Below are 10,630 nucleotides of genomic sequence, written 5' to 3'. Positions count from 1 at the left end.
TCTCCTTAAAAAAAGCTGGAGTGCAGTGGCATGATCTCGGCTCACTGCCAGCTCTGCCTCCCAGGTTCACGCCGTTCTCCTGCCTCAGCCTCCGGAGTAGCTGGGACTACAGGTGCCCACCACGCCTGGCTAATTTTTTGTATTTTTTTTTTTAGTAGAGACGGGGGTTTCACCGTGTTAGCCAGGACGGTCTCGATCTCCTAACCTCATGATCCGCCCACCTGGCCTCCCAAAGTGCTGGGATTACAGGCTATAGCCATTTTTTTTTTTTTTTTTTTTTTTTTTTGATGGATTTCCTGTTTTGGTGCGATCTCGGCTCACCGCAACCTCCGCCTCCCGGGTTCAAGCAATTCACCTGCCTCTGCCTCCCAAGTAACTGGGATTACAGGCATGTGTCACCACGCCTGGCTAATTTAGTATTTTTAGTAGAGACAGGGTTTCTCTATGTTGGTCGGGCTGGTCTCGAACTCCTGACCTCAGGTGATCTGCCTGCCTCAGCCTCCCAAAGTGCTGGGATTACAGGCGTGAGCCACTATGCCTGCTGTTTGCTTTTTTTTTTTGAGAGGGAGTCTCACTCTGTCACCCAGGGTGGAGTGCCCTGGCGGGATCCTGGCTCACTGCAAGCCCCGCCTCCCGTGTTCATGCCATTCTCCTGCCTCAGCCTCCTGAGTAGCCGTGCCCGGCGTGTAGCCGCTTTTAAGCCTGAAATCCAATGTGCATCTGAAGTTGAGCAGGAAAATCAGAAAATAAAAAGGAGGGAAGGAGTTTCTGTGCCACATTTGACATGAGACTGGAAGCGATCATATATTCCCCCCCACCAATATGGTGTGCACAGTGCAATGCCATATTACAGAAGTGTAAACTCAGTGAGGTAACCTGGCTGGCCTGAAAATGTTCACATTGTTAGTGGCTCACATTTCCATCCAGAGCCTGGTCTCTAAAATCCCAGTTCAACCCCCTACCCAGTCCATTTTTTCCAAGACACACAAAGAAGAACAGAGTAAGATTCAAGTCAAAATTGTTTTTATTGTCATTCACATATTTAATATAAAAAGAAATGCAGCAAATGGCTCAGGGTTGTATTTTTTAAGAAATCCAGGTTGTGCGGGTTGTTCTATTTACATCTGGGAGAAGAGCTGTCCCCACATCAGGCACAGCAGCTGCACTTCTCCGATGCCCCTTTGCAGACGCAGCCCTGGGCACACTTGGCACAGGCCACAGGGCAGCAGGAGCAGCAGCCTGGGGAAGAAGGAGAGAGTGAGAGGTGACAGTAGACTTCACCAGGCACCTCCCTACCCTAACAGCAAGCCTGGCTCGAGCTCAGAACCCAGACCCAGAGAATGCTTTTTTTCATCTGGCACAGCTCTGTTCAGAAACCATAGGGGGTACAGTTGGGGTTTGTGTCCCAAGAGAAAAACGCTGTCCTGCCCCATCTGAACTCAGGGCAGAAAGCCTGGAGAGGGAATGACACGGACAATGAGGGCAAAGAAAGCCCAGTTCCCCAGAAGGACGCACTCAGGGCCAGCCTTGAGTTCCCTCCCAACCTTAGCCACAGCCCCAGATTCCTGGAGATGACCCCACACTCACTCTTCTTGCAGGAGGTGCATTTGCAATCTTTGCACTTGCAGGAGCCAGCGCACGTGCAGGAGCCACCTACAAGGAAGAGAAAAACGCAGTGGGCAGTGAGTGAGATGAAGAAGGTACAGCAGTGGGTCAATGAGTCTCCAGTGCCCCCTCCTCTGTGCAGGGCCAGCCCTCAGAGCTCCTTTCCCACTCAGGACAGAGAACAGAAGCCCCATGTCCTCTCCACTAACGCTGGGAAGGGCAAGCACCCTCCTATTTCACCCACCAGGAAGGTCCCAGGTGCACACACAACCCAGGAATATTGAGACTGCGAGCCAGAACCTTCTGTCCTGAACCCTGAAGAGTCAATGTTTCCAGCACCCCCAACCACACTGATTGCTCAGAGCCTGGACAGTGAACTGGGGCCCAGCCAGCAGGCCCACGACCAACTGGGTGATGTGGAGCAGTTCAGCCTTGAGCCTCAGTATCCTTAACTCTGACCTAGAGGCCCAGGGATGAGGGCAATGCTCTCAGGGGCGTGATCAGGAAGAAAGCATCTAACGAAGTAATGGAGTCCCCGTCGCTCAGAACTTAAAATGCGACCTCCTGAAAACCAGAGACCCTCTGTAATAGGGCTGGGAAATGGGGATTCCAGGGCGCAGAGCTTCCCTTACCAGTGGCGCAGGAGCAGTTGGGGTCCATTTCGAGCAAAGGAGATGCTGGAGCTCCCACCGGTGAGGCGAACAAGCAGTCAGGCAGTTGAAAGGCGCGCTGGAGCCCTGCAACTGGCTGCTCTATTTATAGACGGAGGTCGGGCCGGGCGCAGAGGCCCAGCTCCGCGCCTGCACCCGGCCCGCTCAGTCCGCACTGCCCGCGGTCCTGGGCTGGGCTGTGCGCCGCAGAAGGGCCGGGCGCACCATCCCTTGAGCTCTGCGTGGTGCGCACCGCGGGACCGCCCCTTTGGCGCCCGTTCGCTCGGGAGGGGCTGTGCGCCCGCAGGTAGCGGCGTTCCCGAGGTCCAGGCCACCTTTCCCAGTTTCCCCGAGGTTGCCTTCCACCTTCCTCCCAGCGTGTTCCGGGACCCCAGCCTTGGCGTCGCGGGCGTCTCCACCCCACCCCTCGCCCCGCCGTTTTCAGCTCGACTTGTCCCGGAGTCCGTTGCAGCCCTCCTGCTCCCGTCCCGGGATCCGCTGAGTGCGGAGCGGGGAACGTGCGGTAGCGAGCGAGTTGTGTGCAGAACATCCGCCACGATGTGGCTTTCATTTCTCCTCGTTCCCCGCCTTGCCTGTCCCTGTCCACAGCTAGGTCCCTCGGTCCCGCACCTCCGTACATAGCAACACGGGGAACACGGATCAGCCTCTCTCTCCTGTCCTTTCTCCTCGCCTGAGAGAATGTGTGGGTACATTTGTCCAGGTTCTCCTTTGCACTTAAGTCTCCGTGCTCCCCACAGCCTTAGGGCCACCACAATACCGGATGGCAGTTCTGGACATGTGGGATGTCCCCAAAGAAAGATTACTTCAGATGATATGCAGACGCTGCTTTAAATTAAAAAGCAAGGTGGGCGAGGTGGTGCCTACTGCTGTAGTCCCAGCTACTTGGGAGGATCACTTGAGCCTAGGAGTTCGAGTCCAGCCTGGGCAACACAGGGAGTCAACGTCTCTAAAAAAATAAAATTGAAAAGCAAGATAGGCCGGGAGCGGTGGCTCACGCCTGTTATCCCAGCACTTTGGGAGGCCGAGGCGGGCGGATCACGAAGTCAGGAGATGGAGACCATCTTGGCTAATATGGTGAAACCCTGTCTCTACTAAAAATACAAAAAATTAGCAGGACGTGGTGGCAGGTGCCTGTAGTCTCAGCTACTCGGGAGGCTGAGGCAGGAGAATAGCATCAACCTGGGAAGTGGAGCTTGCAGTGAGCCAAGATCGCGCCACTGCACGTCAAAAAAAAAAAAAAAAGAAAGAAAGAAAAGAAAAAAAGAAAGCAAGATAAATGGTTATTTCTCTTCAATATTGCTGATCTCTTCAATATTCCAGGCTGAATGCATAACATTGAGTCTGTGCCGATCTCTTTTTAACCACTTGCTTTGTGATCTTAAAGAAAAATACGATTTATGAACCTGTATTACTAAACAGACAGCTACTACAGAGTTAAAGTAATTGGTTCAAGTCACAGAGCTGAAAAATTGTCACTGATTTGAATCCAGCCAACCCCTCAAGAGACAGTGTCCATGGATCAAGCCTTCCTTTGGCCCAGGTATGTCATCAGCACTTCTCTCTTGCTGGAAATCTTCTAAACAATGGCAAGCCACAAGCTCAACCATGGGCAGTGGCAAAAGCAATCCATAAGTGTAATTATATATATATATATATATATATATATATATATATATATACACACACACACACACACACACACACACACATTTATAGTTTTCCTGGCTATCTTCTATGTATGGATAAGACCGATTTTCATTTTTGGTGATGGAAAAGAGTTTGCTTTTCATACAAATATATTTAAGAAAATATTAATCATTTAAATATAAAATGATAAATAAAGTGTGCAGGTGGTAACAGAAATGCCAGTCATTTTATATCTGACACGAGGCAGAGAATCTTGCTTGTAGCTTAATAACCCTGTGTTGATGATGATTTTGTGGGAGCAGTGAATGGCTCTCTTTGGACCACATGACACATGTTCATGTGGTAGATGACAATGAGAGCATACACAGCTAGGCACTCCAGGCCTGGCTTCTTTGTCTGTAAGTAAATATCTCCCATGCGATGTATGATTTTTTTTTTTTAAAGCAATAGCTAATATTGTAGAATGCTTGCCAAGCAGCATTCTAAGTTCCTTACATGTATAAAATTCTTTCATCTTACAATCCAGATGCCATTATTATGCTCCTATTACAGGAGACACAGAGAGGTTGTGAGGCACAGCTAAAAGTGACAGAGGTGGGATGTGCACTCATGCATGCTGTCTGCAGCATCATGCTCTCACCCATTGTATTAGTTTGTTTTCACACTGCTGATAAAAGACATACCCGAGACTGGGCAATCTACAAAAGAAATGGACTTACAGGTCCACATGGCTGGGGAGGCCTCACAATCATGGCAGAAGACAAGGAGGAGCAAGTCATGTCTTACATGGATGGGAGCAGGCAAAGAGAGAGCTTGTGCAGGGAAACTTCCATTTTTAAAACCATCAGATCTCATGAGATTCATTCATTATCACAAGGACAGCACAGGAAAGACCTGCCTCCATGATTCAATTACCTCCCACTAGGTTCCTCCCATGACACTTTGGAATTGCGGGAATTACAATTCAAGATGAGATTCGGGTAGAAGCACAGCCAAGCCATATCTTTCCGCCTCTAGCCCCTCCCAAATCTCACGTCCTCACATTTTGAAAGTAATCATGCCCTCCCCACAGTCCACCAGAGTCTCAACTCACTTCAGCATTAACTCAAAAGTCCACAGTCCAAAGTATTATCTGAGACAAGGCAAGTCCCTTCTGCCTATGAGCCTGAAAAATAAAAAGCAAGTTAGTTACTTCCTAGATACACTGGTGGTACAGGTGTTGGGTAAATACAGCAATTCCAAATGGGAGACATTGGCCAAAATAAAGGGGCTACAGTCCCCATAAAAGTAAAAAATCCAGCAGAGCAGTCAAATCTTAGAGCTCCAAAATGATCTCCTTTGACTCCATGTCTCACATCCAGGTCATGCTGATGCAAGAGGTAGATTCCCATGGTCTTGGGCAGCTTTGCCCCTGTCGCTTTACAGCCCCCCTCCTGGTTGCTTACATGGGCTGGCATGGAGTGTCTGTGGCTTTTCCAGGCACGTGGTGCAAGCTGTTGGCGGATCTACCATTCTGTGGTCTGGAAGACGGTGGCCTTCTCACAGCTCCACTAGGTGGTGCCCTAGTAGGGACTCTGTGTGAGGGCTCTGACCCCACATTCTCTTCCACACTGCCCTAGCAGAGGTTCTCCATGAGGGCCCCGCCCCTACAACAAACTTCTGCATTTCCATACAACTTCCGAAATCTAGGCAGAGGCTCCCAATTCTTGACTTCTGTGCACTCACAGGCTCAACATCATGTGGAAGCTGCCAAGGCTTGGGGCTTGCACCCTCTGAAGCCACGACCAGAGCTTTACATTGGCCCCTTCTAGCCATGGCTGGAGTGACTGGGATGCAGGGCACAAAGTCCCTAGGCTGCACACAGCACAGGGACCCTAGACCCGGCCCATGAAACCACTTTTTCCTTCTAGGCCTTTGGGGCCTGCGATGGGAGGGGCTGCTGTGAAGTCCTCTGACATGCCCTGGAGACATTTTCCCCATTGTCTTGGGGATTAACATTCTGCTCCTTGTTATTTATGCAAATTTTTGCAGCCAGCTTGAATTTCTCCTCAGAAAATGGGATTTTTTTTTCTATTGCATTGTCAGGCTGCAAAGTTTCCAAGCTTTTATGCTCTGTTCCCCTTATAATTCTGAATACCTTTAATAGCACCCAAGTCACCTCTTGAATGTTTTGCTGCTTAGAAATTTCTTCCACCAGATACCCTAAATCATCTCTCTCAAGTTCAAAGTTCCACATATCTCTAGGGCAAAGGTAAAATGCCACCAGTGTCTTTGCTAAAACATAACAAAAGTCACCTTTGCTCCAGTTCCCAACAAGTTCCTCATTTCCATATAAGACCACCTCAGCCTGGACTTTATTGTCCGTATCGCTATCAGCATGTTGGGCAAAGCCATTCAACAAGTCTCTAGGAAGTTCCAAACTTTCCCACGTTTTTCTGTCTTCTTCTGAGCCCTCCAGACTGTTCCAACTCTTGCCTGTTACCCAGTTCCAAAGTTGCTTTTTTTCTCTTTCAGAGATGAGACTCTCACTTTTTTTGTTTTTTTGTTTTTTTTTTTTTCAGTGATGAAGTAGGCTGTGAACTAGGACTGCCTGACACCAAAACCCATGCCCTAGGCTCAGGCTGCCTTCTGAAATCTCTTCACAGGGAAACAGTGAGTAAGTGTGGCCTTGACCTCTAGGCCAAGAGACTCATCTTCCTCTTTGATTGACCATCAAATAGGATTCCCTCCACATAGCCAGGGGGGACTAATCATTGGCTTTAATTACAAGTCAGCTAGGGCCTCACTTTTTCCTAATGAGCACCCCCACACTCCCTAAACTACAGGATCTGCTATCACTCCTGCATGGGCAAACAGGAACATCTGCAACCCATGATTACACACACTGCATCTTGCTGGGAAAATGCTCGGCTCTTCCCTCCATAGCCCCAGTCACTTCGACTGACATAGTCAAGGGCTGAAATTTGAAAGGGAAAATTCAGCTTGAGCTTGGGCAGAACTTTCAAAGATTCAGAGCCAAGTCACAACAGGGAACTCTTAGGTGTCTGCAAGTGTCCTGTGACGCTGGGCAGGCTAAAGCTAATCCTTTCCTTTCCTTTCCTTTATTTCCTTTCTCTTTCTCTCTCTTTTCCTTCCTTCCTTCCTTCCTTCCTTCCTTCCTTCCTTCCTTCCTTCCTTCCTTCCTCTCTTTCTTCCTTTCTTTCTTTCTCTCTTTCTTCTTTCCTTCTTCTTTCTTTCAGACAGAGTCTTGCTCTATTAACCAGGCTGGAGTGCACTGTCAAGATCTCTGCTCACCACAACATTCACCTCCTGGGCTCAAGCAATCCTCCCACCTTACCCACCCCCCCTCACCCCCCTCACCCCCCACCCGAGTAGCTGGGGGTACAGGCACACATCACCAAGCCCAATTAAATTTTGCATTTGTTGTAGAGACAGGTTTCGCTGTGTTGCCCCAGCAGGTCTCGAACTCCTGAGGTCAAGCAATCTGCTGGCCTCACCCTCCCAAAGTGCTAGGATTACAGGGTTGAGCCACTGCCCTCAGCCCAGCTGATGGTATCCTTGTGAGGTTGTCATGGCCAGTGCGGATGAAAGTGTGTGATTCACACAGTGGGACCAGCCCACCATTTCTAGTCTGCAGTGTACATCACTCATGAACATATGTGCAGAGTTTGTAAATCTTCAATTTTTCTGTTACTAATTTTTTTTTTTTGAGATGGAGTCTTGTTCTGTCACCCAGGCTGGAGTGCAGTGGCAGTCTCGGCTCACTGCAACCTCCACCTCCCGGGTTTAAGCGATTCTCCTGCCCCAGCCTCCTGAGTAGCTGGGATTACAGGTGCCTGCCACCACGCCCGGCTAATTTTTGTATTTTTAGTAGAAACGGAGTTTCACCGTGTTGTCCAGGCTGGTCTCAAAATCCTGACCTCAGGTGATCCGCCTGCCTCAGCCTTTCAAAGTGCTGGGATTACAGGAATGAGACACCGTGCCTGGCCAATTTTTCTATTACTTCTTTATGCATTTATTGAAGTCTTTCCTGTTAAATCTGAAAAATTGTGTTTTGCATTTTGTGTTTGATTTCATTTTCTCCATAATTGACATAATTATTTTTATCTTCCCACCTAAGAGGACGTATCCTCCACCACACCTCTCAGCAGGACAGTTTACTCATCAACTTGCCATGTTTTTGCCAAAGCCAAGATTTTGAAGCAAGTGTCCATCTGGAGCACCAAGGCCCAGGCCATGCAGCCTTCCCCAGCCTCAGTGTCACTTGGTGTCAGGGGTCGGGGGTTGGGGGAGCAGGTAGCAACATCCCAGCCTTGAGATGGCTTCCCTTTTCTTCTTTGTAACCAGATTTTGAAACATTGTTAGCTTATTTTTATTTTACTTTTTATTTTTTGAGATAGGGCCTCACTCTGTCACCCAGACTGAAATGCAGTGGCACGATCTTGGCTCACTGCAACCTCCGCCTCCCGGGCTCAACTAATCTTCTCACCTCAGCCTCCCAAGTAGCTGGGACTATGCCAGGCTAAAATTGCTAGTTTCATCAGGTTCTGATCCACAATGGCCTTTTGCTATCTGCCTTCTGAGAAATCGATCTCTTTTTGTATAAATAACAAAGTTTTAAAAATGTATTTTCTGAAATCAGTGTTTTACATGCCAAAATAAAAAAAAAAGGTTTATGTCTGGGATGCATAGGTAGTAAAAAGTTCCTTCACCATGGAGTTTGAGAAGCCCAGTGTGGGAATCAAGCAGCTGAGGAATTGGATTCCACCCCTGTCATCTCTTTGAAGCCTAAAATCTGATGAGAAAATTGAAATTGGGCAGGGAAATCAGAAAATAAAAACGAAAGATGGAGAAGTTTCTGTGCCACATTTGATATGACCAGAGGTGATCCTGGATGTCCGCCCATTATGATCTGGCACAGTGCAATTCCCTTTTATAGAAGATGAAGCTCAGTGAGGTAACCTGGCTTGTCAGGAGGCTCTCAGATTGTTAGCGACTCACATGTCCATCCAGAGCCTGGGTCTCTAAACTCCTGGTTCAATCCCTAAACCTGGTCCATTAATTTGAAGCCACACAAAGGAAAAGAGAGTCAGAATCAAGTCAAAACTGTTTTATTATTGTTTACACATTTAATAGAAAAAGGAATGTAGCAAATGGCTCAGGGTTGTATGAAAAAAAAAATCCAGGTTTGTACAGGTTGCTCTGTTTACATCTGGGAGCAGGGCTGTCCCGACATCAGGCACAGCGGCTGCACTTCTCTGACGTCCCTTTGCAGACGCAGCCCTGGGCACACTTGGCACAGCCCATGGGGCAGCAGGAGCAGCAGCCTGGGGGAAAAGGGAGAGTGAGAGGTCAGAGCAGACTCAATCAGGCACTTCCCTGGCCCAACAGCAAGCCTGGCTCGAGCTCACACTCCAGACCCGGAGGATGATTTTTTAGGTTGGTACAGCTCTGTTCTGAGACCACAGGTGGTACCTTTGGAGTTTGTGTCTCAATAGAAAAAGGCTGCCTGGCCACATTCGAGCTCAGAGCAGAAAGCCTGGAGAGGGAATGACATGGCCAACAGGGGCAAAGAAAGGTGTTCCCCAGAAGCATGCACTCGAGGCCAGCCTTGAGTTCCCTCCCAACCTTAGCCACAGCCCCAGATGTGGAGATGTGTGGAGATGGCCCCACACACATTCTTCTTGCAGGAGGTGCATTTGCACTCTTTGCACTTGCGGGAGCTGGCACAGGAGCAGGAGCCCCCTGCAAGGGAGAGATAAAGGCAGTGAGCAGTGAGTGAGATGCAGAAGGTACAGCAGTGGGTCAATGAGTCTCCAGTGCACCATCCTCTGTGCAGGACCAGCCCTCAGAGCTCCTTTCCCACTTAGAGCAGAGAAAGACATGCCCCATGTCCTCTCCACTCATGCTGGGAAGGGCAAGCACCCTCCTGTTTCACCCCACCAGGAAGGTCCCAGATGCACACACAACCCAGGAAGACTGGGATTGAGGGCCAAAACCTCCTGTCCTGAATCTCAAAGACAGTGTTCCCTGCCTCCCACCCACCCTGCTTGCTCAGAGCCTAGACAGAGCATTGGGGTTTGGCCAGCAGCCCCCTGATCAACCAGGTGATGTGGAACACGACACAGCCTTGAGCCTCAGAACACTCAACTCTGACACAGAGGCACAGTGAGGAAGGCAATGCTCTCAGGAGCTATTCCAAGAAGAAAGTACTGGACGAAGTAAAGGGTTCCCTTCTGCTCAGAGCTCAAAATGCGACCTCCTCAAAAGCAGGGACACTGTACTGTGGCTGGAAATTGGGCATTCCCAGGCGCAGAGCCGTGCTTCCCTTACCGGTGGCGCAGGAGCAGTTGGGGTCCATTTCGAGCCAAGAAAGGACGGGAGAGGCGAAGAGGCAGTCAGGCAGCTGGAAGGCGCATTGGAGCCTGGAGCCAGCTGCTGCTTTTGCAGACGGAGATGGGACCGGACGCAGAGGCCCCGCCCCGCGCTTGCACCCGCCCCGCTGCGTCTAGGCCTCTTGTGGGTACGTGGAGGGACTGTGAGCAGCAGGCGGGCCGGGCGCAAGGTGTGCGCCGCGGGTCTCTTGTTTGGCACCCGCTCGCTCGCTCGCTCTCTCGCTCGCTCAGGCCTGTGCGCCCGGTCGTCCGCGGCGTCCATGCCGTCCTGCCCCCGCAACTTCCCCATTTTCCCCATTTCCTTGTGGTTGC

At 49.9% G+C, this 10,630-nt stretch overlaps 2 protein-coding genes across 2 annotated transcripts; both read right to left on the bottom strand.

Annotated features, from left to right (window-relative positions):
• Positions 1-1,006: 1,006 nt before the first annotated feature.
• LOC116471276 (metallothionein-1E) lies at positions 1,007-2,370 on the bottom strand. Its single transcript, XM_032157391.2, has 3 exons — positions 2,238-2,370; positions 1,588-1,653; positions 1,007-1,239 (listed from the first exon to the last, which is right to left on the bottom strand). The coding sequence occupies exons 1-3, from the start codon at positions 2,263-2,265 to the stop codon at positions 1,148-1,150; spliced, it is 186 nt and encodes a 61-aa protein (XP_032013282.1). The 5' UTR covers positions 2,266-2,370; the 3' UTR covers positions 1,007-1,147.
• Positions 2,371-9,085: 6,715 nt separating this feature from the next.
• On the bottom strand, positions 9,086-10,378 carry LOC131383723 (metallothionein-1L-like). Its single transcript, XM_058440288.1, has 3 exons — positions 10,257-10,378; positions 9,597-9,668; positions 9,086-9,250 (listed from the first exon to the last, which is right to left on the bottom strand). The coding sequence occupies exons 1-3, from the start codon at positions 10,282-10,284 to the stop codon at positions 9,159-9,161; spliced, it is 192 nt and encodes a 63-aa protein (XP_058296271.1). The 5' UTR covers positions 10,285-10,378; the 3' UTR covers positions 9,086-9,158.
• Positions 10,379-10,630: the final 252 nt, after the last annotated feature.

The sequence above is a fragment of the Hylobates moloch genome, unplaced genomic scaffold (assembly GCF_009828535.3).
Source record: "Hylobates moloch isolate HMO894 unplaced genomic scaffold, HMol_V3 SCAFFOLD_6, whole genome shotgun sequence".
Lineage (NCBI taxonomy): Eukaryota > Metazoa > Chordata > Mammalia > Primates > Hylobatidae > Hylobates > Hylobates moloch.
Note: the sequence above shows the minus strand (reverse complement) of the source record. Positions and strands in the feature narration are given on the sequence as shown.

Bases quoted from the DNA above. Each gene is read 5' to 3' on its own strand.
- LOC116471276 (XM_032157391.2), bottom strand. From the start codon at position 2,265: ATGGACCCCAACTGCTCCTGCGCCACTG. The intron at 1,654-2,237 runs GTAAGGGAAGCT...TCTTCCTTGTAG, and splicing joins CAACTGCTCCTGCGCCACTG to GTGGCTCCTGCACGTGCGCT. The intron at 1,240-1,587 runs GTGAGTGTGGGG...CTTCTTCCCCAG, and splicing joins ATGCACCTCCTGCAAGAAGA to GCTGCTGCTCCTGCTGCCCT.
- LOC131383723 (XM_058440288.1), bottom strand. From the start codon at position 10,284: ATGGACCCCAACTGCTCCTGCGCCACCG. The intron at 9,669-10,256 runs GTAAGGGAAGCA...TCTCCCTTGCAG, and splicing joins CAACTGCTCCTGCGCCACCG to GGGGCTCCTGCTCCTGTGCC. The intron at 9,251-9,596 runs GTGGGGCCATCT...CTTTTCCCCCAG, and splicing joins CTCCTGCAAGAAGAATGTGT to GCTGCTGCTCCTGCTGCCCC.